The sequence below is a fragment of the Ranitomeya imitator genome, chromosome 3 (genome assembly GCF_032444005.1).
Source record: "Ranitomeya imitator isolate aRanImi1 chromosome 3, aRanImi1.pri, whole genome shotgun sequence".
In the NCBI taxonomy this organism is placed as follows: Eukaryota; Metazoa; Chordata; class Amphibia; order Anura; family Dendrobatidae; genus Ranitomeya; species Ranitomeya imitator.
Genome location: NC_091284.1, coordinates 478943798 through 478971587, shown reverse-complemented (window position 1 = coordinate 478971587; position 27790 = coordinate 478943798). Strand labels below are relative to the sequence as shown.

Genomic DNA, 27790 nt, shown 5'->3' with positions numbered 1-27790 from the left:
GCTCTATTCAGAATAATAAGCGTCATATAATGCTCCATACAGTACAATGAGCCCCATATATTTATCCATACAGAATAATAGACATCATATAGTGCTCCATACAGTATAATGAGCCACATATATTGCTCCATACCGAATAATGAGCAACATATATTGCTCCATACAGAATAATGGACCCCATGCAATACCCAATACAGTATAATAAGCTACATATAATGCTCCATACAGTACAATGAGCCACATATATTGCTCCGTACAGTATTATGGGCACTATATATTGCTTCATTCAGAATAATAGGCGCCATATAATGCTCCATACAGTACAATGAGCCACATATATTGCTCAGTTCAGTATTATGGGCACCGTATATTGCTCCATTCAGAATAATAGGGCCCATATATTTATCCATATAGAATAATAGACCTCATATAGTGCTCCATACAGTATAATGAGCCACATATTGTTAGAGCTGGCGGAATGCACCAAATAATATAATGAGTGATAAGAGGTGTGTTCGCAGCGCGGGGTCCACCGTGCAGAGATAGAACCTGCTGCTAAGAAATGGCGAACAAAATATGGCAGTATAACGTGTTTACACAAGGGTTAGCTTCACCCGGTATGAAAAGGGAGATGAGCCCTGTTGCTTCACAGGGCCGCCGAACCGCAGAGTGAGCACTAGAGCGAGGAGACAGAACTCTGCCCCAAGGACAGGGGGAAGAGTCCCTCTAGACCACTAGTGCTTGGCGCCGCAACAGCGGTGCCAGGGGTAAACTAACCAATATTTACCGCACGAGAGTGCGTACAGCGCCGCACTGGTGGACGCCACTAACCACCCTGTCTAGGGCAAGGAAAGCGCACGGCGTCGCTGCTGAATAGGCGCTGTAAGGATCGTGCTCTTGTGCTTGGATAGCACTGTCTGGCGCTAGATTACTCCATCATTTGCGAACAGTCAACATCTCTAGGGGTGGGAATGATTTGGAGCTTTCATCCATCGACAGGCATGCATCCACACACACATATTAGTAAGTTTATACTAGCGCATGGTCGTGTGGCCATGTGAACCCTTTATAGAGGAAGCTCTCCGGGACCTTCCTAGTGGTTCAATAGGAGCTGCTACAGGACTTGAGCATGTGACCCCTGACCTCCAATGAGAAGTCGTCCCTTGGGCATGCTCAGAAAAAGAAAAGCAGGACAGTCCCAGGGATGCCTGCTTGTCGCTGATCATTACTGGTTACAATGGCTGAGCCTGGAAAGGACAGCAGTAACCAGCTGCACAGTATCAGCTTGAGCCAGATGCTGGGACCGATGTCTCCACTGAGCAGGCTCCACCTCGCTGGAGGAGAATGAGAGACCGCATCGGTGATGGTTCTAGATTCTCCCTGTGCAGCGGGGGGAACTTGACACCTAACACATATATTGCTCGATACAAAATGATGAGCCCCATATATTGCTCCATACAGTATATAATAGGCCCCATATATTGCGCCATACAGTACAATGAGCCCCATGTATTAGGCTATGTGCACACGTTCAGGATTTCTTGCAGAAATTTCCTGAGAAAAACCTGAAATTTTTTGCTAGAAATCTGCATGCGTTTTTACCGCGATTTTGGTGCGTTTTGTTGCGGATTTTTCTGGAAATCCGAAAAAAAAATCCACAAAATTAATGAACATGCTGCGTTTTTTACCGCGATGCGTTTTTTTTTTTGCGGAAAAAAAACACATCATGTGCACAAAAATTGCGGAATTCATTCTAAATGATGGGATGCATAATGTATGATTTTTTTGCGGTTTTATAGCATTGTTATAGCGAAAAAACGCAAAAAAAACACAAAAAATCAGCAATGTGTGCACACAGCCTTACTCCATACTGCATAATGGGCCCCATAAATTGCTCCATACATAATGGGTCCCAAATAATGTTCCATACAGTATATGATGGGCTCCATTTATAATGCTCCAGTATATGCTGAGCCCCATATATCGCTCCATATATAGCTGGCCCCATATAATGCTCCATACATTATAGGATGGGCCCCATAAAGTATAATGAGTCCCATATATTGCTCCATACAGTATAATGAGCCCTAAATAATGGTCCATATAGTATAATAAGCCTCACATAATGCTCCAGACAGTATACAGTATGATGCTCTATAATGCTCTATATAGAATAGTTCCCATATAATGCTCCATATATAATGGGCTCCATATAGAATGCTCCAGTGTATGATGTGCCCATATCATGCTCCATATATAATTGGCCCCATATATGATGCTCCAGAGTATGATGGGCCATTATATGAGTCTCCAGTGTATAATGATCCCCATATACAATGCTCCAAACATCCAAAAAATTAAATCGCTTTGTAAGACGCTCCGGATTATAAGACGCCCCCCAAATTTTGAGGAGAAAAATAGGAAAAAAACTTTTTTTTAATAAATTGGTGGGGCGTCTTATAATCCATACGTCTTATTACTCACCAGGGGTTGTGGCTGCAGCGCATCAGGGTCCCAGGGTCGGTGCTGGAGGCAGGAGTGGAGCATTGCTGCAGGCTGGGATGAGGGGGTATGCAGGGGGGCTCCTGTGCTGCAGGCTGGGATGAGGGTGGCTCCTGTGCTGCAGGGGGGCTCCTGTGCTGCAGGGCTGTCTCCGGGGCTGCAAGGCTGTCTCTGGGGCTGCAGGGCTGTCTCAGCGCTGAGATCTCATCTCTCGAGATTCCGGCGGCCATTTTCCCGAAGTCAGTCATACAGGAACGCATGGACGAACTGCCTGGGGGCTCTGGTCTTTCACAAAATGTCGCCAGAGCCCCCCCGCAGCACCGGAGTTTGCAGGATCTCCCGGGACAGCAGCGGGCAGCAGCAGACAACCGCAGCAGCGGTGGCGGGCGATAGCAATGACGGGCGGCGGCGGGCAGCAGCGGACACCCCCTCATCCCAGCCTGTAACGGTAAGCGGTATATCCGCTTTGTAAGACGCACCCCCATTTCCCCCCCAAATTTTGGGGAAATAAAATGCGTCTTACAAAGCGGAAAATACGGTACCTCTCATCGCTGGCTGCTGCTCTGCTCCGGACTCCTCAGCGTCGTCATCTTCCAGCCTTCTGAACTGTGACTGCTCAGGCAGAGGGCAGGGAGCTGGGAGAGGTAAGTATCACAAGTGCCCTGATTAAGCGGAGGGGCCCACTCGCAGGTGTCTGCACTAGCACAGACACCGAGCCCCGATAGTGCACAGGTGTCCCCGACGGCGAGTGGGCCCTCCTGCCTGCTCAGGGCCCTGGCACTTGCCCGGGTAGGCCGGCCCTGGACGGGGTTATATGCAGCTTAACAACGGAGCTCTGCTAGAACTGCAGCAGAGAAAACAGAGACTCTATAGAACTGCTGCACCCAGTATACTAAGTGATACATCCATGGAATCAGGGTCTTTGTCTCTACCTGCTGTCGTATTACTTAGGAAAAAGCTGCTGACAGATTCCCTTTAAGAGGAGCTTGCCACTTAATGAATTAGGCGTTTCTTACCACAGGTGTGTGCCTCCATGCGCCTTGCCAGAAATGTTCCACTAGTCAGGGACAAGAGCAACATTTATGGCATAAGTTAGGCCACAACTTTTGGTGGATTTCTGTTGGCCTTCGCCATGCCCCATCCCACCTATACCTTATTTCTGTTTCTTATGGACCTTGTAAATAAGAAATACACATTTGTAATAACTATTTTAAAGAATCTTCCATCTTTTAACCAGTTTTATATAAAAAATAAAAGCCTAATTTGTTTCCTACGCCAGTATTAGTGAGGGGTGTGCAGAAGTAGGATTCACCTAATTCACTAAGAGGCTCACAACACTTAATTAATTAAGCGTATCTTTTCTTCTCATTGGAGTGCACCTCCATGTGCCTCCCCAGAAATGCTACTCTAGTCATAGTTTGGAGTAACATTTCTGGAGTAAGTTATTCCACTGCTTTTGATAAATGTAATGGGTGAGCCTAGCCGCATGCCGCTCCAGCTCCATTTTAGCGGAACTGGAGGAAATTGTTGTGAAAACAAGAAAAGAGTCATGTTGCACAAAAAATTTTAAGATATTTGAATGTGTTTTACCACATTATTCTAGCAAAAACACCTTGATGAATCGGGCCCTAAGTCTTGACATGTTTTTACAGAATATCTATTTTAGATTGAGAACATTGCACTGAAGACAGAGACTAAGTAAGCCAGTAATTTAAAAAAAATTGGATGATTTCTGATTGCGAGATGCATATATATATATATAATATACAGTGCATTCAAGATATACCGATTCACTCAAATCTTTGAGCCAAGTCAGCCAATGAAATGCAAATTCAATTTTATTTTGAAAAATTTGCTGATCACTAAAGCTTTCTTCCCAACTGCCCCCATTTCAGGGGAAGTAAGGATGGGGGTGATTGGAATTAATTTGTCGGATCCTTTTTATGTTCAGGATAGAAATAAGATGACGCTATATTAATGATAGTAATAATATTAATAATAATAATAATAATTAACTGGCAGTGAGCCAGTTGTGGTTTCCTTGTTTTTGCTTTCTGGTGTTTCAGCTCTGTAGCCAAAGTGCCATTTGGTCAAACCTTAAAATTTAATATAGTTCCTAATATTTACACTCTAAGACTGGTTTCACACATCTGTGTTTTGAGTTCTATACTTAGACAGCTATGCCCAGACTGGCCACTGGTCTCCTTACCCAAACTCGGCAGCTTCCTATATGCCAATAAGACCTGATCCTTGCACTGCGATTCGTACTCAGACTGTGAAAGAAAAATGTGTGAATTCGGCCTTATCATGCAAATTGTCTCTTCAGAGAGGAAGAGAGCTATAACTCTAGTGCCACCTATTGGAAGGTAGCAATCCTGCAAGTCAATGTTGACCCTTTAACGAGCCTTGTCACATGTCTTAGGGTAATAGCCAAACCAGAATCTCAATTTGCAGACACTGTGTTTCGGGGTACTGCCCCTTGTCAGTGCAAAGCGGATGTTCAGCCTTATCGGAACAGTTGTCGCAGACCACTGTCATCTCTACACTGAAAATGGTACTGCTAAATAATACTAGACTCTGCATAGAGGTAATTCTGTAATTTTGCTCCCCAGGCTGTCTTATCTATTTCTGTTCATGAATGCTATCATATCGATGCCCTATTTTTAGGACAGGTCATTAATATCACATCAGTAGGGTGTCTGACGCATGGCACACCCACTGATCAGCTCTTAGCAGGTTCCATAGGCACTGCAAGCACACAGTGTAAGGATCAAGAACTTCAAAGCTCAGAAAGCTATAAAATGGTTTGCGGTTGGGTACTGTAGGTATTTTCAATCAAACCTGAGGTGCAGTACCAGATAATAGTTACTGCACTATATGCAGAGCTGTGACATTCTGTGTCCATATATAATGTACTGTACTTAAGGGGTGTGTGACCTGCTAACAGATGATAACTAGAGTTGTTGGGTGTTGGACCCACACTAATCTACTACTGATGAAGACCAATCCTATGGATAGATCATACATATATTAGTCCTGGAAAACCTCTATAAGAAAATATTTAGAAATAAAATTGCCATGTAAAAATTGTGCAGTTAGAAATGCCTTATTGTGTATGCCCTTTTCCTTATGAACATTTCAACTCAAAATGCATAAAATGTTTTTAAACATTAAAAATAAGAAATACTGTTAACCATTCTGAATAAGTGGTAAATGCGCAGTATGATTTCATCTTTATATATAGGTAACATGATTCTAAATTTACTTAAAAGGGACTACCAATAGGTTTACAAGTTAGGAAACATGAGTATAACCATTGACTTAGGGTACCGTCACACAGTGCCATTTTGATCGCTACGACGGTACGATTCGTGACGTTCCAGCGATATCCATACGATATCGCTGTGTCTGACACGCAGCAGCGATCAGGGATCCTGCTGAGAATCGTACGTCGTAGCAGATCGTTTGGAACATTCTTTCGTCGCTGGATCTCCCGCTGTCATCGCTGGATCGGTGTGTGTGACACCGATCCAGCGATGCGTTTGCTTGTAACCAGGGTAAACATCGGGTTACTAAGCGCAGGGCCGCACTTAGTAACCCGATGTTTATCCTGGTTACCATCGTAAATGTAAAAAAAAAAAAACAGTACATACTTACATTCCGGTGTCCGTCAGGTCTCTTGCCGTCTGCTTCCCGCACTGACTGACTGCCGGCCGTAAAGTGAAAGCAGAGCACAGCGCGCTGTGCTGTGCTTTCACTTTACGGCCGGCAGTCAGTCAGTGCGGGAAGCAGACGGCAAGGGACAGACACCGGAATGTAAGTATATAGTGTTTGGTTTTTTTTACGCTGGTAACCAGGGTAAACATCGGGTTACTAAGCGCGGCCCTGCGCTTAGTAACCCGATATTTACCCTGGTTACCCGGGGACCTCGGCATCGTTGGTCGCTGGAGAGCTGTCTGTGTGACAGCTCTCCAGCGACCACACAACGATTTACCAACGATCACGGCTAGGTCGTATCGCTGGTCGTGATCGTTGGTAAATCGTATAGTGTAACGGTACCCTTATGGTAGTTCAATGGGAAACAATGGAAGTCAATATTTTTTTCCACATGAATGAGACCAATATTGCTGTGGTCTTACCGCACTGGATCCACGCAGAAACGAAAGTAGATTTCGACATACTGGAAGAAGGATAAGGAGGCAGTTAAAGTTCAAGCAGGCGGCTGGTGCTCTGGCCCAAGCTAGAGCAGACTGCAAAAAAAGAAAAAGAAATTATATATGTGGAAGGCACATCATATGGCACATTAATTGTAATCATTCCATGATCTGTTGGTAAAAATAACAGTACACAAATTGAAAAAAGTGTTGTGTGAACAAGCTCTTATTCAAAAATCTCACTTGGTTTTCTAAATACCTTTATGTGTGAAAATTTCAAAAAGAACATAAAGAGCATTTGTCTATATTCTACAGTAACAGAATACTGTACTGCATATTAATATATGGTTAATATTAATATATTAATATTAATATTATATAGGCTCCACAGGCTTCGTTCTAAGAAGAAATATTGGCAGTTTTTGTAGTAGCCTTGTGGTGCATTTCATTCATCATAGATGGAAAAAGGTAAGACAATTTGCTATAAATTACACCACATTTTTTGCTTAATTAATTGTGGAAATATTTTTATAATCGTAACTAAATGAAAAGTCCACCTATAACATATGTGAATACTTTCAAGTTAAAGGGGATATCAATTACTAGGACAATCCCTTCCTAAATACAAAATGTAAAATCCTCACCTCACGTGACATTTCTATGCCATTTGAGCCCTGCAGACAATCAGCTGCCATTATTGAGCCGTTGTGCTTTCTGATCCTTCGGCCAAACCCCGTAAGTCTGGGGAAGGTGTGGGCCTAGGGCGGACAAACCATTGGTGTAACCTCTGCAGCCGCACAGGGGCCCAGAAGACAAGAGGGCCCACTTCCACCTCCAAAGCAGTTGGACTGGTGTGTCATGATGAAATATTGGAATGCAAAGGGCCCTTATTATGCTCCTGCATAAAAGCCCTCTTTCGTTTGTGTCACCCCTGGTTTGAGCACTGCAGCCCATTAACGGCCATTGATTGGCAGCAGCGGCGCTAATGTGGCATAACAATATCATGCAAGCTTCTGGGAGCCAAGCACCACCATCGTCAAAACTGCGACGATACCGAAGCTGACTATAAGGCCGCGTTCAGTATTTGGTCAGATTTTTAGCTCAGTACTTGCAAGCCCACACCAAAAATGGGTGATAGATGTAGAAGTGGTGATGTGTTTCTATTAAACTTTTCCTCTGATTGTTCCACTCCTGATTTTGGCTTACAAATACTAATATAAAATACTGACCCAATACTGAACGTGTGGACATGGCCTAAGATGGTTTTATTTTACAAGGATGACTACAATATTTCAGAAGGAGTTGTCCAAGTAGCAGTTAATCCCTTTAACATATACATTCTAAAAGAAGATTAGATACTTACCCCATAAAGTTTTCTGGAGAAGAAATATGTTGGGCCTGCATCATAGACAAGATAGTAATTCCAGAAAAGAAATGCGTTTATTCCTAACCAAGCCAGCTGAAAAAAAAAATTATGATAATTTTGTGTTATAATGAATGTTAGGCATGGAAAACTTAAAAACGTATGCGTGTATAGACGTTCACTACTTGCCAATGGACAGATATTTTTTTTTTAACATGGCTTTATTAAAGCTCTACAATAAAGGTCATCACAAGCATATGGTGTCCAAGAAAACAGTATGTGGGATGTTACATGGCAAAGACATGCTCATAGAGAGAGATTATAGCATTAATGCAAAACCATTGCAATTTGTGCACCAAGAACCACAGAGACCAGTCAAACATTCATTGCCTCAAAAGTTGCCATCAAGTGGGTTCATCATGAGAATATGTTTGATATATTTTGAGAGTCTTCCAGACTGATGATATCCTTTAGACAAGATAAGAGATTGTGTACGTCCTAACCAAAAGGAAAAATATAAAACAATGAGAACAACAAGGCGGTAAAAAGAACCTGGAGAAAGGCAAAAGGGGCGAAGATGTTGATGTCCATGGGTCCTTGCATGAGCAAGTTTTTAGGGTATTTTACAAAAATTAATATTGGTTCTTTTAGTACTACCCTTCAAAAGTACCAGGTTGTATTATAAAAGTGTGATTTAACTTTATTCTAAATTATTGAGGGCAGGGTTGCTATGAAATTTTCCCAAGCAGCAAAGAACTTCTGCACACGCAAACTCGTTAAGTATAGAGTAGACGCCTCCATCCAATCCATTTAACCCCTTCATGACCCAGCCTATTTTGACCTTAAAGACCTTGCCTTTTTTTGCAATTCTGACCAGTGTCCCTTTATGAGGTAATAACTCAGGAACGCTTCAACGGATCCTAGTGGTTCTGAAATTGTTTTTTCGTGACATATTGGGCTTCATGTTAGTGGTAAATTTAGGTCAATAAATTCTGCGTTTATTTGTGATAAAAACGGAAATTTGGCGAAAATTTTGAAAATTTCGCAATTTTCACATTTTGAATTTTTATTCTGTTAAACCAGAGAGATATGTGACACAAAATAGTTAATAAATAACATTTCCCACATGTTTACTTTACATCAGCACAATTTTGGAAACAAAATTTTTTTTTGTTAGGAAGTTATAAGGGTTAAAATTTGACCAGCGATTTGTCATTTTTACAACGAAATTTACAAAACCATTTTTTTTAGGGACCACCTCACATTTGAAGTCAGTTTGAGGGGTCTATATGGCTGAAAATACCCAAAAGTGACACCATTCTAAAAACTGCACCCCTCAAGGTACTCAAAACCACATTAAAGAAGTTTATTAACCCTTCAGGTGCTTCGCAGCAGCAGAAGCCACATGGAAGGAAAAAATGAACATTTAACTTTTTAGTCACAAAAATTATCTTTTAGCAACAATTTTTTATTTTTCCAATGGTAAAAGGAGAAACTGAACCACGAAAGTTGTTGTCCAATTTGTCCTGAGTACGCTGATACCTCATATGTGGGGGTAAACCACTGTTTGGGCGCACGGCAGGGCTTGGAAGGGAAGGAGCGCCATTTGACTTTTTGAATCAAAAATTGGCTCCACTCTTTAGCGGACACCATGTCACGTTTGGAGAGCCCCCGTGTGCCTAAAAATTGGAGCTCCCCCACAAGTGACCCCATTTTGGAAACTAGACGCCCCAAGGAACTTATCTAGATGCATAGTGAGCACTTTGAACCCCCAGGTGCTTCACAAATTGATCCGTAAAAATGAAAAAGTACTTTTTTTTCACAAAAAAATTCTTTTAGCCTCAATTTTTTCATTTTCACATGGGCAACAGGATAAAATGGATCCTAAAATGTGTTGGGCAATTTCTCCTGAGTACACCAATTCCTCACATGTGGGGGTAAACCACTGTTTGGGCACATGGTAAGGCTCGGAAGGGAAGGAGCGCCATTTGACTTTTTGAATGAAAAATTATTTCCATCGTTAGCGGACACCATGTCGCGTTTGGATAGCTCCTGTGTGCCTAAACATTGGAGCTCCCCCACAAGTGACCCCATTTTGGAAACTAGACGCCCAAAGGAACTTATCTAGATGCATAGTGAGCACTTTGAACCCCCAGGTGCTTCACAAATTGATCCGTAAAAATGAAAAAGTACTTTTTTTTCACAAAAAAATTCTTTTAGCCTCAATTTTTTCATTTTCACATGGGCAGTAGGATAAAATGGATCATAAAATTTGTTGGGCAATTTCTCCCGAGTACGTCGACACCTCATATGTGGGGGTAAACCACTGTTTGGGCACTCGGCAGGGCTCGGAAGGGAAGGCGCGCCATTTGACATTTTGAATGGAAAATTAGCTCCAATTGTTAGCGGACACCATGTCGCGTTTGGAGAGCCCCTGTGTGCCTAAACATTGGAGCTCCCCCACAAGTGACCCCATTTTGGAAACTAGACCCCCCAAGGAACTTATCTAGATGCATATTGAGCACTTTAAACCCCCAGGTGCTTCACAGAAGTTTATAACGCAGAGCCATGAAAATAAAAAATAATTTTTCTTTCCTCACAAATGATTTTTTAGCCTGGAATTTCCTATTTTGCCAAGGATAATAGGAGAAATTGGACCCCAAATATTGTTGTCCAGTTTGTCCTGAGTATGCTGATACCCCATATGTGGGGGTAAACCACTGTTTGGGCGCACGGCAGGGCTCGGAAGGGATGGCACGCCATTTGGCTTTTTAAATGGAAAATTAGCTCCAATCATTAGCGGACACCATGTCACGTTTGGAGAGTCCCTGTGTGCCTAAACATTGGAGATCCCCCAGAAATGACACCATTTTGGAAACTAGACCCCCAAAGGAACTAATCTAGATGTGTGGCGAGGACTTTGAACCCCCAAGTGCTTCACAGAAGTTTATAATGCAGAGCCATGAAAATAAAAATAAAAAATTATTTTCTCAAAAATGATCTTTTAGCCTGCAATTTTTTATTTTCCCAAGGGTAACAGGAGAAATTTGACCCCAAAAGTTGTTGTCCAGTTTCTCCTGAGTACGCTGATACCCCATATGTGGGGGTAAATCACTGTTTGGGCACATGCCGGGGCTCGGAAGTGAAGTAGTGACGTTTTGAAATGCAGACTTTGATGGAATGCTCTGTGGGCGTCACGTTGCGTTTGCAGAGCCCCTGATGTGGCTTAACAGTAGAAACCCCCCACAAGTGACCCCATTTTGGAAACTAGACCCCCAAAGGAACTTATCTAGATGTGTGGTGAGCACTTTGAACCCCTAAGCGCTTCATAGAAGTTTATAATGCAGAGCCGTGAAAATAATAAATACAATTTCTTTCCTCAAAAATAATTATTTAGCCCAGAATTTTTTATTTTCCCAAGGGTTACAGAAGAAATTGGACCCCAAAAGTTGTTGTCCAGTTTCTCCTGAGTACGCTGATACCTCATATGTGGGGGTAAACCACTGTTTGGGCACATGCCGAGGCTCGGAAGTGAAGTAGTGACGTTTTGAAATGCAGACTTTGATGGAATGCTCTGTGGGCGTCACGTTGCGTTTGCAGAGCCCCTGATGTGGCTAAACAGTAGAAACCCCCCACAAGTGACCCCATTTTGGAAACTAGACCCCGAAAGGAACTTATCTAGATGTGTGGTGAGCACTTTGAACCCCCAAGCGCTTCATAGAAGTTTATAATGCAGAGCCATGAAAATAATAAATACGTTTTCTTTCCTCAAAAATAATTATTTAGCCCAGAATTTTTTAATTTTCCCAAGGGTAACAGGAGAAATTTGACCCCAATATTTGTTGTCCAGTTTCTCCTGAGTACGGTGATACCTCATATGTGTGGGTAAACTACTGTTTGGGCACATGGCGGGGCTTGGAATTGAAGTAGTGACGTTTTGAAATGCAGACTTTGATGGAATGCTCTGCGGGCGTCACGTTGCGTTTGCAGAGCCCCTGATGTGCCTAAACAGTAGAAACCCCCAACAAGTGACCCCATTTTGGAAACTAGACCCCGAAAGGAACTTATCTAGATGTGTGGTGAGCACTTTGAACCCCCAAGTGCTTCATAGAAGTTTATAATGCAGAGCCGTGAAAATAATAAATACGTTTTCTTTCCTCAAAAATAATTATTTAGCCCAGAATTTTTTATTTTCCCAAGGGTTACAGGAGAAATTGGACCCCAAAAGTTGTTGTCCAGTTTCTCCTGAGTACGCTGATACCCCATGAGTGGGGGTAAACCACTGTTTGGGCACACGTCGGGGCTCAGAAGGGAAGTAGTGACTTTTGAAATGCAGACTTTGATGGAATGGTCTGCGGGTGTCACGTTGCGTTTGCAGAGCCCCTGGTGTGCCTAAACAGTAGAAACCCCCACAAGTGACCCCATTTTAGAAGCTAGACCCCCCAAGGAACTTATCTAGATATGTGGTGAGCACTTTGAACCCCCAAGTGTTTCACAGACGTTTACAACGCAGAGCCGTGAAAATAAAAAATCATTTTTCTTTCCTCAAAAATTATGTTTTAGCAAGCATTTTTTTAGATTCACAAGGCTAACAGGAGAAATTGGACCCCAGTAATTGTTGCGCAGTTTGTCCTGAGTATGCTGGTACCCCATATGTGGGGGTAAACCACTGTTTGGGCGCACGTCAGGGCTCGGAAGTGAGGGAGCACCATTTGACTTTTTGAATACGAGATTGGCTGGAATCAATGGTGGCGCCATGTTGCGTTTGGAGACCCCTGATGTGCCTAAACAGTGGAAACCCCTCAATTCTACCTCCAACACTAACCCCCCCACACCCCTAACCCTAATCCCAACTGTAGCCATAACCCTAATCACAACCCTAACCACAACCCTAATTCCAACCCTAAGGCTATATGCCCACGTTGCGGATTCGTGTGAGATATTTCCGCACCATTTTTGAAAAATCCGCGGGTAAAAGGCACTGCGTTTTACGTGCGGATTTTCCGCGGAATTCCAGTGTTTTTTGTGCGGATTTCACCTGCGGATTCCTATTGAGGAACAGGTGTAAAACGCTGCGGAATCTGCACAAAGAATTGACATGCTGCGGAAAATACAACGCAGCGTTTCCGCGCGGTATTTTCCGCACCATGGGCACAGCGGATTTGGTTTTTCATATGTTTACATGGTACTGTAAACCTGATGGAACACTGCTGCGAATCCGCAGCGGCCAATCCGCAGCCAAATCCGCACAGTGTGCACATAGCCTAATTCTAAAGGTATGTGCACACGCTGCGGAAAACGCTGCGGATCCACAGCAGTTTCCCATGAGTTTACAGTTCAATGTAAACCTACGGGAAACAAAAATCGCTGTACACATGTTACATTCCGCAGCATGTCACTTCTTTGTGCGGATTCCGCAGCGGTTTTACAACTGCTCCATTAGAAAATCGCAGTTGTAAAACCGCAGTGAAATGCGCAGAAAAAAACGCGGTAAATCCGCCATAAATCCGCAGCGGTTTAGCACTGCGGATTTATCAAATCCGCAGCGGAAAAATCCGCAGAGGACCAGAATACGTGTGCACATACCGAAACCCTAACCCTAGCCCTAACCCTACCCCTAACCCTACCCCTAGCCCTAACCCTAGCCCTAACCCTACCCCTATCCCTTACCCCTACCCCTAACCCTAACCCTACCCCTAACCCTACCCCTAACCCTACCCCTAACCCTAACCCTATTCTAACATTAGTGGAAAAAAAACATTTCTTTATTTTTTTATTGTCCCTACCTATGGGGGTGACAAAGGGGGGGGGGTCATTTATTATTTTTTTTATTTTGATCACTGAGATATAATCTATCTCAGTGATCAAAATGCACTTTGGAACGAATCTGCCGGCCGGCAGATTCGGCGGGCGCACTGCGGATGCGCCCGCCATTTTGGAAGATGGCGGCGCCCAGGGAGAAGACGGACGGGACCCCGGCTGGATCGGTAAGTATGATGGGGTGGGGGGGACCACGGGGGGGGGATCGGAGCATGGGGGGGTGAATCGGAGCGCGGGAGGGGTGGAACGGAGCACGGGGGACGTGGAACGGAGCACGGGGGGGCTGGAATGGAGCACGGGGGGGTGGAACGGAGCACCGGGGGGGGTGGATCGGAGTGCAGGGGGGGTGATTGGAGCACGGGGGGTGATTGGAGCACGGGGGGAGCGGACAAGAGCACGGGGGGAGCGGAGCACAGGACGGAGGGGAGCCGGAGCAGTGTACCGGCCAGATCGGGGGGCTGGGGGGGCGATCGGTGGGATGGGGTGGGGGCACATTAGTATTTCCAGCCATGGTCGATGATATTTCAGCATCGGCCATGGCTGGATTGTAATATTTCACCAGTTATAATAGGTGAAATATTACAAATCGCTCTGATTGGCAGTTTCACTTTCAACAGCCAATCAGAGCGATCGTAGCCACGAGGGGGTGAAGCCACCCCCCCTGGGCTAAACTACCACTCCCCCTGTCCCTGCAGATCGGGTGAAATGGGAGTTAACCCTTTCACCCGATCTGCAGGGACGCGATCTTTCCATGACGCCACATAGGCGTCATGGGTCGGATTGGCACCGACTTTCATGACGCCTACGTGGCGTCATGGGTCGGGAAGGGGTTAAAAGAGAGACAAACTATGTTTTTCTTTTTTAAGCTACTGATATTAGGTGTAGGAGTTTTCTAGAGACCTTGTCACATTTATTTTTTTTGGGGTGTACCCACCACGAAGATTCCCCAAAGGAGGTAAAAAAGGATGAAGGTACTTCAAGGTAAGGTGTTTAACTGTTGGCCAAAACCCCTTGATCACCTCGCACGCCCACAGGCAATGTGTAATTATCCCCTTCACAACTTTGCGATATTCTGCTTTTTTCATTTTCGTTTTTTACTCCCCTTCTTCCAAGAGCCAAAACTGTTTTACTTTTCCCTTCAATATAGCCATATGAGGGCTTGTTTTTTGAGAGATGAGTTGTAATTTTTGAATTAGATCATTCATTTTATCTTGTGATGCACTGGAAAGCGGGAAAAAAAATTCAATTGCATTTAAATTGCAAAAAAAAGTGTAATTTCAAAATAGTTTTTTTTTTCATTTTTTATTTACCATGTTCACTATATGGTAAAACTGACTGGCAATATGATTCCCCAGGTCAATACAAGTATGCAGACCCCAAACATGTATAGTTTGTTTTTTATTTAAGTGGTAAACATTTTTTGGAAATTTGTAATAAGAAAAAAAAATTGTGTAATCTTTTCCAAGACCCATAGTGTTCTCTCATGATGTTTTTACAGATAACATTTTGGGGTAGACATAATGCTTAGATCGCCTCTTATTGCATTTTATTGCAATGTTTCAGCAGCCAAAGAAACATAATTCTAACGTTTTTATTTGTATTTTTTTTTTGTTACACCGTTTACTGATCCGATTAATATATTTTATATTTGACAGATTGGGCGTTTCTGAACTCAGCGATATCAAATATATGAGGGGGTAATTACGGTATTATTGTAGCGTGAGAAAATATTCAGAAAAATTCCCACACTAGAGTTCATATGAGTTTATGCCACCAGGGGGCGCAGCACCGCAAGTCAAGGAAGCTGCATTCCATACATTCCCCAGTTTTTACAACCATTGGCAGTGCTCCTGGTGGTAAAATTATTTAACCCCTTCAGATGGATTTACATTGCGGGACATGACTGTACGGCGGACAGGTATGGGATATTGGTGTTTTTTTATTTTTCCATTTTTTCAGAAGATCGAGGGTCGTCAGTTGGATTGAGAGTACAATAAAGATATTAAAACCCTTGTGTATTTATTTCATCAAAATACTTTATTCATAATGTCTGTGTGTTTATTTAACCCTTTATTACTATTGGATTAATAATGGATTGGTGTCTTATTGACATCTCTCCATTATTAACCTGGCTTAATGTCACCTTACATTAGCAAGGTGACATTAACCCCTTATTACCCCATATCCCACCGCTACTCGGGAGTGGGAAGAGAGTGGCTATGTGGCTATGTGGCAGAATAGGCTCATCTAACAGATGTGCCTTTTCTGGGGTGGCTGGGGGCAGATGTTTTTAGCCAGGGGGGGTGCAATAACCATGGTCCCTCACTAGACTATTAATATCTGCCCTCAGTCACTGGCTTTCCCACTCTGGCAGAGAAAATTGAGCGGGAGCCCACGCCAGTTTTTTCCGTGATTTAACCCTTTATTTTAACACCTAGAACTTCCAAATTTTTCAAACACACTACTATCATTATTAGTGAGGAATATGTAAAAATATAATGGATATGAAATGGCTTACTGTATGTAAAGCATGTCTCATATCCTGTCGGGTTTGAGAAGGAGATAGGAAAAGCCGGCAATTGAATTATTGGCTTTTAAGCTATCTAGCTCTGTATGAAATATAAATATACCGTATATACTCGAGTATAAGCCGAGATTTTCAGCCCATTTTTGGGGGCTGAAAGTCCCCCTCTCGGCTCATACTCGAGTCATACCCAGGGGTCAGCAGGGGAGGGGGAGCGGGGGCTGTCTAGTTATACTTACCTACTCCGGCGTGGTCCCTGCAGTCCCTGCTTCTCCCGGGGCTGCAGATTCTTCCTGTACTGAGTGGTCACATGGTACCACTCATTACAGCAATGAATATGCGGCTCCACCTCCCATAGGGGTGGAGCCGCATATTCATTGCTGTAAATGAGCGCTAACTGTGACCGCTCAATACAGGAAGAAGATGCAGCGCTGGGAGAAGCAGGGACCGCGCCGGGAGCAGGTGAGTATACGGGGAGGAGAGCGCTGCGCGATATTTACCTGCTCCTCGCTCCGGTGCGGCTCTGTCTCAGCCTCCTCTAGCAGTGACGCTCAGGTTAGAGGGCACGGTGACATAGTCAGTGCGGGCCCTCTGCTGAGCGTAAGTGCTGGAGACGGAGCCGCACGAGGAGCAGGTAAATATTGAAAGTGCCGGCGTCCTGAGCGAAGAGAGGTGAGTATGTGATTTTTTTTATTGCAGCAGCAGCATTATATATGGCACAGCTTTATATGGAGCATCTATGGGGCCATAATCAACAGTGCAGAGCAATATATATGGGGCACAGCTTTATATGGAGCATCTATGGGGCCATAATGAATGGTGCAGAGCATTACATGCGGCACAGCTTTCTATGGAGCATCTATGGGGCCATAATGAGCGGTGCAGAGCATTACATGCGGCACAGCTCTCTATGGAGCATCTATGGGGCCATAATGAGCGGTGCAGAGCATTCTATATGGCACAGCTTTCTATGGAGCATCTATGGGGCCATAATGAACGGTGCAGTGCATTATATATGGCACAGCTTTATGTGGAGCATCTATGGGGCCATAATGAACGGTGCAGAGCATTATATATTGCACAGCTTCCTATGGACATCTATGGGGCCACAATGAACGGTGCAGTGCATTATATATCGCACAGCTTTATGTGGATCATCTATGGTGCCATAATGAACGGTGCAGAGCATTCTATATGGCACAGCTTTATATGGAACATCTATGGGGCCATAATGAACGGTGCAGAGCATTCTATATGGCACAGCTTTCTATGGAGCATCTATGCGGCCATAATGAACGGTGCAGAGCATTATATATGGCACAGCTTTCTATGGAGCATCTATGGGGCAATAATGAATGGTGCAGAGTATTATATATGGCACAGTTTTATATGGAGCATCTATGGGGCAATAATGAACGGTATGGAGCATCTATTTTTGTTTTTGAAATTCACCGGTAACTGCTGCATTTCCCACCCTAGGCTTATACTCGAGTCAATAAGCTTTCCCAGTTTTTTTTGGCAAAATTAGGGGGGTCGGCTTATACTCGGGTCGGCTTATACTCGAGTATATACGATATATATATATATGTGTGTGTGTCTCACGAATATATATAGATAGATAGATAGATAGATAGATAGATAGATAGATAGGTAGATTGTATATATGTTTTCACGAATATTTGAGCCCATGGATCCATTCTATGTCCATTTTGCAAGCGGGCGAGAAAATTTCGCTGTACGGATGCCATACGGATTACATACGGAGGTTTACATATGCAAAATATGCTGCCACACCTTGCCAACGGATGACATACAGATCATTGTTCAGGGAACATTTCTGCGTATTTGGTAGGTAAAAAACGGACCGTATTTTTATACGTTGTGTGTGACTCCAGCCTTAAAAGAAAGGGGTCTAGCCCATTTTTGCTCTTACTGGAGAACTTGAGTTTCAATGCTCTTTTCATTTGGTGTGGGTGCTGTGTGGCGGACATTGTTGTGGTTTTGTGCTGGTGGGGTGACGCACTCTGGAGTCATGGGGACTCAGTCTTGCAGAATGTCAAAGGCAATTAAACCCCAACTAAAGACTATAATAAAACATAACTTTTAATTCAACTATTAAAGGACAGACAATTAAGATCCGCTAAGCTAGTGTGTATCCATAACCAAAATAATAATAGCCAACATATCTAATACACTGGATTTTTATCTGGTATCTTTTATTGTCTTAGTTTATTGAAGGGAGTTGGTGCGGCCGCTACCACTATCCTCATTTGGAATTCATTGATGCCCCACTAGCTAGCAACTAAAATAACTCCTAGTCATAGCAGTCTGGCAATGACAACCATAGAGGTCTGTTGCAGATCTCTAGTTGTCATGCCGACCCATCGGTAACCCGCGATCATGTGATGGAGTCACTGTGGCGTGCTTTCGGTAAACGTGAGTTAAATGCCGCTGTCAGAAACTGACAGCGGCATTTGACTAGTTAACAGCCACAGGTGGATCGTGATTCCAGCCACTGCTGTTGCGGGCACATGTCAGCTGTATAGATGAGCTGTAATGTGCCAGGAAAGGTGTGGGCTCAACGCCAAAGCCCACACCAAGCAGGGAGGGGCCGACGTGGGCAAACTATTATGCCCAACGTCAGAAAGGGGTTAATAGTCCCCTTAGGGGACTTGAAGATCCGATCGTCTTGTACTATACATAGCAGTGGATCAGTTATGCTATATATAGCAGATATCACGATCTCCATGGCCGGCGTTTACAGGAGGATAATGATGACCGCATCGGAAAACCTCTGGCTGTCATGACAATCCATCGGCACCCCGTGATCCCGTCACTGATACACCGATGTGAGCATGGAATGACTTGCACCCTTGTTGGCGAGTGTTAAATGATGCTGTCAAAGAATGACAGTGGAATTTAACCAGTTAAAAGCCAAAATTCCAAAGTTTATTTTTTTTTTAAATTGCGTCATTTTCTAATACCCATAGCGTCTCCATTTTTCGTGATCTGGGGCTGGGTGAGTGTTTATTTTTTGCATGCCAGTTGACATTTTTAATGATACCATTTTGATGCAGATACTTTCTTTTGATCACCCGTTATTGATTTTAATGCGATGTTGTGGCGATCAAAAAAATTTAATTCTGGCATTTTTACTTTTTTTCTCGTTACACCATTTAGCAATCAGGTTAATTCTTTTTTTTTATATTGAGAGATCAGGCAATACCAAATATGTGTATATTTGATTTTTTTTATTATTATTGTTTTATTTTGAATGGGATGAAAGGGGGGTGATTTGAACTTTTATATTTTTTTATTCTTTTAATATTTTTAAAAACTTTTTTTTAAAAAACTTTTTGCATGTTTCAATAGTCTCCATGGAAGACTAGAAGCTATTCTACTTCGATCGCCTCTGCTACACACAGGCTATCAGATCTCTTGTGTGTAGCAGAAATGCTCAGTTGCTATCAGCGCCGACCAACGGGCGGCGCTCATAGCAATCTAGCTATGACAACCATAAAAGTCTGTTTGTCATGCCAACCCATCGGTGACCCGCGATTATGTGACGGGGTCACTGATGGGCGGGATAAAGGGTACACTTCCGTTAAGCACAAGTTAACTAGTTAACATCAGCGGGTGGATCACAATTCCACCTGCGGCTGTTGTGGGCATATGTCAGCTGTATAGATTAGCTGTCACGTGCCCGGAAAGGGGGAGTCCGACAAGGCCGTACTATTACGTCCAATGTTGGAAAAGGGTTAAAGTTACATTATGGCTGATTATATATCAGTCATTATCTGACGGGAAATATGTGAGGGTGGCGTGTAAGCCTGCATCAAAGGCAGTGATACGACTTTTCATGTATAAGTACGGCAAAGGCCGTGAAGGGGTTAAACCTAAGATGAGCCATATTTGAAATGTGTCTGTGGATAAATACCCATCTTCTAGCATCTGGCTGGAGAGTTCTATGACCTGTGGAAAATTCTTAAAGGGAATATGTTAGGTTTTTGCTATTTATTCTGAGAGCAGCATAATATAGGGCACAAAGGCCTTATTCCAGGGATGTATCACTTATTATGTGTGTGTTGTAGCTTCACTACAATCTGTATCATTTCAGCAGGAAATTTACACTACATGACTACATCTCACATGCTAAACAGTCAGACTAATCTGTGTAACCCCGCCCCCAACACTGACAGCTTGCTGACAATTTTCAGTACACAGGAAGCTGCCAGTCAGTAGTGTGAGTAGAGTTATATGTAGTCCAAGAGCCTTAGCTTTGTTATATCTACATCAGACAAACAAGGATTCTATCAAAGCTATAACAAGCCCAGTAATTGATAAATCGCTGGAATTAGGCTTTCTTGCCCTATAATATGCTGCTCTCAGATTATATAGCAAAACCTGCTGACAGATTCCCTTTAAAGCAGTTGTTAGTTTTCAATTAAGCTTCTAGCCTGTCTGTAATTTGTTAAAAAAAGCAACAAATCGTGCTATTCTCACTTTCCCCGGGTCTACCATCAAAAATCTACCGCTGCACCCAGTGTCTGACATTGGCTGTGGTGCTGATGTTACCTTGACAGTGCAGCAGCCAATCAGTAAGTAAAGCCAGCTCTACCATCATAGACAGAATGCCCCCTTTCTTAGGTGTCAAGTTCCCGCCGCTGCACAGGGGCAATCTCAAGCCACCTCCACTGCGGTCTCCTATTCTTCTTCAGCCGCAGTGGAGCCTGCTCAGCGGAGACGTCAGTCCCAGCGTCTGGCTCAGTCAGATACTGTGCGCTTGGTTACTACTGATCTTCCAGGCTCAGCCATTGTAACCAGCACTGTTCAGCGGCAAGCAGACGCTCCTGGGACTAAGTCCTGCTTTTCCGCTACTGAACATGCCCAAGAGACGACCTCTCATTGGAGGTCGGGGGTCACATGTTCAGGTCCTGAAGCAGTTCCTATTGGACCACTAGGAAGGTCCTGGAGAGCTTTCTCTATAAAAGGTTTGCATGGCCGCATGGCCATGCGCTAGTATCAACTTATGTTTATAAGATTAGCTACTTGGTGGTCTGTGTCAGCAGCCTGTGCTCAGGGTCGGCTGTATAGGCACTAGAATTGTGGCACCTTCGGAGAGGAGCTTGTGTGTGTGAATTTATGGCCGGCATATAGCCACTAGAATTCCGGCACCTCCGGAGAGGAGTTGTTTGTGTGCTGTTGCTGACTGAATGACCACTGTATGCTACCTGCTCCGTTAGTGAGCTATGAACCTCTGTGAGGTTAACAGAGCACAGCGTTACCTTTAATCCCGGCGACTCTGTGAAGGAACAGGGTTCGCTCCTATACAGACCGGGTGACGGAACCCATGTCTATTCAGGCGTAGTACCGCCATATAGTGCCACCATCTACTAGCAGCAGGTTCCACTCCTGCACGGTGGACCCCGGGCTGCGAACGCACCTATACTATCTCCATATTTACTTGGTGCATTCCGCCAGCTCTAACAGTATACTAGCGCCAGGGTCTGGCTAGTAATGGAGGATGAACAGCGACTACAGCGGTACATCCAGCAGCTGGAGGGCAGGTTGGCGGCTCTCGAGCACACAACCTCAGCTGTGGATGTAACCACAGTAGCTGTTCAGGCTGCTAGCGTGGCTGCAGCTAGTTTGTCCACTGCCACCTCTGTTCCGACCTTATCCCGCCTCCCACTGCCAGATAGGTACTCTGGTGATAGCAAGTCATGCAGGGGATTCGTGAACCAGTGTGCGATACACCTTGAGCTCCTAGCTGAAGAGCAGGCTAAAGTGATATTCATTATATCTCTCTTGTCAGACAGGGCATTGGAGTGGGCTACGCCGCTGTGGGAGGGTGACGATCATGTGGTGCAGAGTGCTGTACGGTTCCTGAGCACTCTGAAACAGGTCTTTTTGGGACCTCAAGTCACTCATGATACTGCGCTCCAACTGCTGGCACTGACATAGTGCTCATCCTTGGTCAGCCATTTTTCCGTCCACTTCCGGACTTTAGCATCTGAGCTGGAGTGGCCAGATAAAGCCCTCATCCTTGCATTTTGGAGGGGGGCGCCTTGACCACTAGGGAGATTCCCGCCACACTGGAGGAGCTAATAGCTGTTTCAACTCGCATCGACCTTCGTTTTAACGAGCGAAGGTTGGAGCGAGCCCAGTGTCCAAGGAGATGTCACGAGCGGGATCTAAGTCCCGGACTGCTCGTGCACTCAAGGTCTGTCATGTCTGCTGGCGGTCAGGACATCTTGCCTCCAGATGTTCCCAGTGGTCAGGAAAACGTCAGCGTCTAGTAGATGTAGGAGGTGGTACACTAGACACGGCGACATTTTCCTTTAAACTGTCATGCAAAGGGACAATCACTTTAGGCCCAACCACTCTTACAGTTAAGCTTTGTGTGGATTCCGGAGTGGAGGGGAATTTTATGTCCTCTGCCTTCGTCCAACGCCACACAATACCCCTGGTGATGCTCGCCAAGCCGGTGACTGTACGAGTGGTGAATGGGTCGACTCTGCCCTCACAAATAACACACCAGACCATCCCATTTACTTTGTCCATATCTCCATCCCATCAGGAGATTATCTCCCTGCTAGTTATTCCTGAGGGAATTGATGAGGTCCTGTTAGGGATACCATAGCTATGCTACCCTTCTCCTCATATAGAGTAGTCCTCTGGGAGAATTCTGGGATGGAGTGAGTCTTGTGAGGGTAGATATCTGAGGGAGTGCGTTCAGGTTGCTACAACTGAAGTACCCGCAGATCTTTCCTCTCTCCCCAAGCACTATTGGCCCTATGTGTTGTGAATTCCGCTCTTGGGCTCCCTCTTGTGGTTTCTAGTGGTATGGCTGCTCCTTGGAGTTAGCGGTCATCAGCTGCCTCCACTTATTGTCTGCTATTTAAGTCTGGCTTTTTCTTCAGCCTGTGCCACTTGTCAATGTTCCTGGCTGGGTTCACATCTCTGCTTGGATTCTCCTGGTTTCCTGACCAGTTCTGCAAAGATAAGTTCTGGCTTTGCTCATTTCAGTCCACATGTTGTGGACTTATTGTTCTGTGCATTCTATATTTGTCCAGCTTGTCAGTATGGATTTTTTCTGTTAGCTGGAAGCTCTGGGAAGCAGATTTACCCTCCACACCTTTAGTCAGGTGTGGAGATTTTGTAAACTCTGTGTGGATTGTTTTGTAGTTTTTATACTGACTGCACAGTATCCTTTCCTGTCCTATCAAGCTAGACTGGCCTCCTATGCTAAAATCTGATTTCATTTCTGCGTATGTTATTTTCCCCTCCTCTCACCGTCAATATTTGTGGGGGGCTATCTTTCCTTTGGGGATTTTCTCTGAGGCAAGATAGGTTTCCTGTTTCCATCTTTAGGGGAAGTTAGATCTTAGGCTGTGCCGAGGGGTCTAGGGAGCGTCAGGTACCCCCCACGGCTATTTTTAGTTGCGCTGCTAGGTTCAGGGTTTGCGGTCAGTACAGATACCACCTCCTTCAGAGCTTGTCTCATGTTGTTCCTAAACCACCAGATCATAACACCTATGCGGACGAGTTCTCCAAGATGGCTGCGGAGACCCTTCCGCCCCACCGCCCCTATGACTGTCCTATTGATCTCTTGCCTGGTGCAGAGCCTCCCCAGGGTCGAGTCTATCCCCTTTCTCTCCCAATTCATTCAGGAGAATCTGGCAAGAGGATTCATTAGGAAGTCAGTGTCACCTGCAGGGGCGGGGCTCTTCTTCGTGCAGAAGAACAGAGAATTACGTCCATGCATAGATTACAGGGGTCTTAACGCCATCACCGTTAAGAACAAATGCCTCTGATATCAGAGCTATTTGACAGGTTGCGGGGACCAAGGGTATTTACTAAAGTAGATCTGCGGGGTGCTTACAACCTGTTTCGCATCCGTGAGGGGGACGAATGGAAGTTAGCATTTAACACCAGGGACGAGCTCTATGAATACCTGGTGATGCCCTTCGGGCTCTGTAATGATATCTTCCGGGATATGCTTTCCACCTCGGTCGTAGTCTATCTGGATGATATTCTCATCTACTCTTCAGATATAGACTCCCACCAGAGAGATGTTTGCAAAGTCTTCGACCTCCTATGGGCAAACTCCCTCTGCGCTTAGTTGGAGAAGTGTGTGTTTGAGCAGGAGTCCTTGCCTTTCCTTGGCTATATCATCTCCGCCCAGGGATTGGCTATGGATCCTGCCAAGCTACAGGCTGTGATGGACTGGCAGGAACCCCATTCTCTCAAAGCGGTGCAGCGCTTTATGGGGTTCATTAATTACTATTGCCAGTTCATTCCCCACTTCTCAATTTTGGTAGCTCCCTTAGTTGCCCTCACCAAAAAGGGAGCAAATCAGAAATTGTGGTCGGAGGAGGTTTCCAGAGCCTTTCTCTCAATTAAGTCACACTTTGCTAGCGCTCCCATTTTACATGACCCCGATGTTGATAAACCTTTTATTATGGAGGTGGATGCCTCTTCCGTCGGTGATGGAGCAGTCCTCTTCCAGAAGGATGCTCACGGTCGGAAGCACCCTTGCTTCTTCTTCTCCAAGACCTTCACACCAGTGGAGAGGAATTATTCCATCGGGGACAGGGAGTTGCTAGCCATGAAGTTGGCTTTCTCGGAGTGGAGACACCTCCTGGAGGGGGCTCGCTTTCCCTTTCAAGTTTTCACCGACCACAATAATTTGGTCTATGTACAGACTGCCCAGCGGCTGAATTCTCGACAGGCCAGATGGTCCCTGGTCTTCTCCCGGTTCCATTTCACCCACCATTTTCTCTCCGGGGAGAAGAACATTTGTGCCGATGCTCTCTCCCGCACCATAGTATTATCAGCGGAGGAGGAGCCTCGGCTTATTGTCCCTTCTGAGATTCTGAGGACCGTGGCTCCGGTTTCATTAGAGTCTGTGCCCCCAGGCAAGAGTTTTGTGCCATCAAATTTGCGACCGGAGGTTCTCTCTTGGGCTCATTCCTCCAGGGTGGGTGGACACTTTGGGATCAAAAGAACAGCTGAGATTCTGGCGAGGACATACTGGTGGCCGCATATGGCCTGTGACGTTGGAGACTATATTCGGGTGTGTGTCTCCTGCGCCAAGATTAAGTCCCCTCGACAACGGCCAGCTGGGTTACTTTACCCCCTGCCGGTGGCAGACAGGCCCTAGGAGATGGTCGGGATGGACTTTGTGGTGGGCTTACCCAAGTCCCGTGGCTGCACCATCATTTGGGTAATCACCGACCATTTTTCTAAAATGGTGCACTTGGTGCCTTTTCCACGGCTACCTTCTGCACAGGCCTTGGCAGCATTGTTTATTAAACCTATTTTCCGCCTACATGGTATGCCGGACAAAATTGTCAGTGACCGGGGTCCTCAGTTTGCATCTTGGTTCTGGAGAGAGCTCTGTCGTGTACTCAGCATCGAGCTGAATCTCTCTTTAGCATACCATCCCAAGACTAATGGGTTTGTAGAGAGGGCCAACCAGACCTTGGTCACATATCTACAACATTTTGTTTCTGCTAGGCAGGATGACTGGGCATCCTTGCTACTGTGGGTGGAGTTTGCGCTAAACAACGCCGTAGCCGACTCCACGCTCCTGGCTACTTAGTGTGGCTCTCCGCCCGTAACATAAGGCTGCAAGTTGAGTCCACTAAGTTTGCACCTCGCTACTTGGGTCCCTTCAAGGACCTGGAACAGGTTAACCCTGTGGTCTACCGTCTGGCCCTTCCTCCATGCCTAGGTATCACAGACATCGTTCATATGTCTCTTCTTAAGCCCGTTCACATGTCCCGGTTTTCTGAGTCATCTGCCGGGACATCGGGTTCATCTTCATCTTGGGGTGTTAGGTGGTACATGGCAAGAAATTTTATTTGGTGGATTGGAAGGACTATGGTCCAGAGGACAGGTCCTGGGAGCCTGCTGAGCACATTCAGGTTCCGCAACTCATTGCTGCCTTTGAGCATAGCGAGGCCCAAAGAGGGAGGCCCTAGGAGTGGGGGTAATGTTAGGTGTCGAGTTCCTGCCGTTGCACAGGGGGATTCTCAAGCCACCTCCGCTGCGGTCTCCCATTCTTTTTCAGCCGCAGTGGAGCCTGCTCAGCGGAGACGTCGGTCCCAGCATCTGGCTCAGTCAGATACTGTGCGCTTGGTTACTGCTGATCTTCCAGGCTCAGCCATTGTAACCAGCACTGTTCAGCAGACGCTCCTGGGACTAAGTCCTGTTTTTCCGCTACTGAGCATGCTCAAGAGACGACCTCTCATTGGAGGTCGGGGTCACATGCTCAGGTCCTGAAGCAGTTCCTATTGGACCACTAGAAAGGTTCTGGAGAGCTTTCTCTATAAAAGGTTTGCATGGCCGCACGGTCATGCCCTAGTATCAACTTAAGCGTATGAGCTTAGCTACTTGGTGGTCTGTGTCAGCATGTGCTCAGGGTCGGCTGTATAGCCACTAGACTTCTGGCACCCCCAGAGAGGAGTTTTTGTGTGTGAATTTAGGGCTGGCATATAGCCACTAGAATTCCGGCACCTCCGGAGAGAAGTTGTTTGTGTGCTGTTGCTGACTGAACGACCACTGTATGCTACCTGCTCCGTTAGTGAGCTGTGATCCTCTGTGAAGTTAAAAGAGCACAGCGTTACCTTTATTCCCGGCGACTCTGTGTAGCAACAGGGTTCGCTCCTATACAGACCGGGTGACGGAACCCGTGTCTATTCAGGAGTAGTACCGCCATATAGTGCCGCCATCTACTAGCTGCAGGTTTCACTCCTGCACGGTGGACCCCAGGCTGCGAACGCACCTATACTATCTGCATATTTACTCGGTGCATTCCGCCAGCCCTAACACCCTTTTTGGCTGCTAAGCTCAGTGATTGACTTCTGTGCTGTTGACATGACATCAGCACTGGAACCAATGCTAGGTACCGTGAACAGTGGAGGAGACTCACTGAGCGATTTGTTGTTTTATTATAAACTGCAGCCAGGGTAGAAGTTTGATTGTAAGGAAACAACCCCTACAAGTTCCTTTGGACATACCTTGTTTACAGTAGTGTTAAGGCAATATTCCAGCATGGTGAATAAATCACATGGGTTATCATGTATTGAGGGTCCGCTATTACTTATCACTATAACTAACACTATAAAGGCACTTTGTAATAACGTATAAGATAATTTCTAATGATTGATTATGTATTTATTCCCCACTTATGGACAAGACATAAGTAAGATATATCACTCTTGACAGGTCACTATAAAACATTGAACATGTCAAATGATGACAGCTTGTTTCATCCAATTCTATGAAAACACAAAGGGTCTGATTCTTTAAGGTGGTTTACCAATACTAAGATGACTCCTTCTCAATCACTATATTTCGCCCATGTAATAGCAGCCTACACTCACCTCTGGTGGGATGTTATGTCATGTGAACTCTGCA

The 27790-nt window shown here is 45.0% G+C and overlaps 1 protein-coding gene across 1 annotated transcript in view; it reads right to left on the bottom strand.

Moving 5' to 3' along the window:
- CYBB (cytochrome b-245 beta chain) overlaps nt 1–27790 on the bottom strand; it is a 92459-nt gene that overhangs the window by 57452 nt on the left and 7217 nt on the right. The window contains exons 2-3 of the mRNA XM_069757543.1: nt 8020–8115; nt 6642–6752 (exon numbers count right to left, since the gene is read on the bottom strand). Of these exons, the coding sequence (XP_069613644.1) occupies nt 6642–6752; nt 8020–8115 (207 nt within the window). The remainder of the gene's footprint in view (nt 1–6641; nt 6753–8019; nt 8116–27790) is intronic.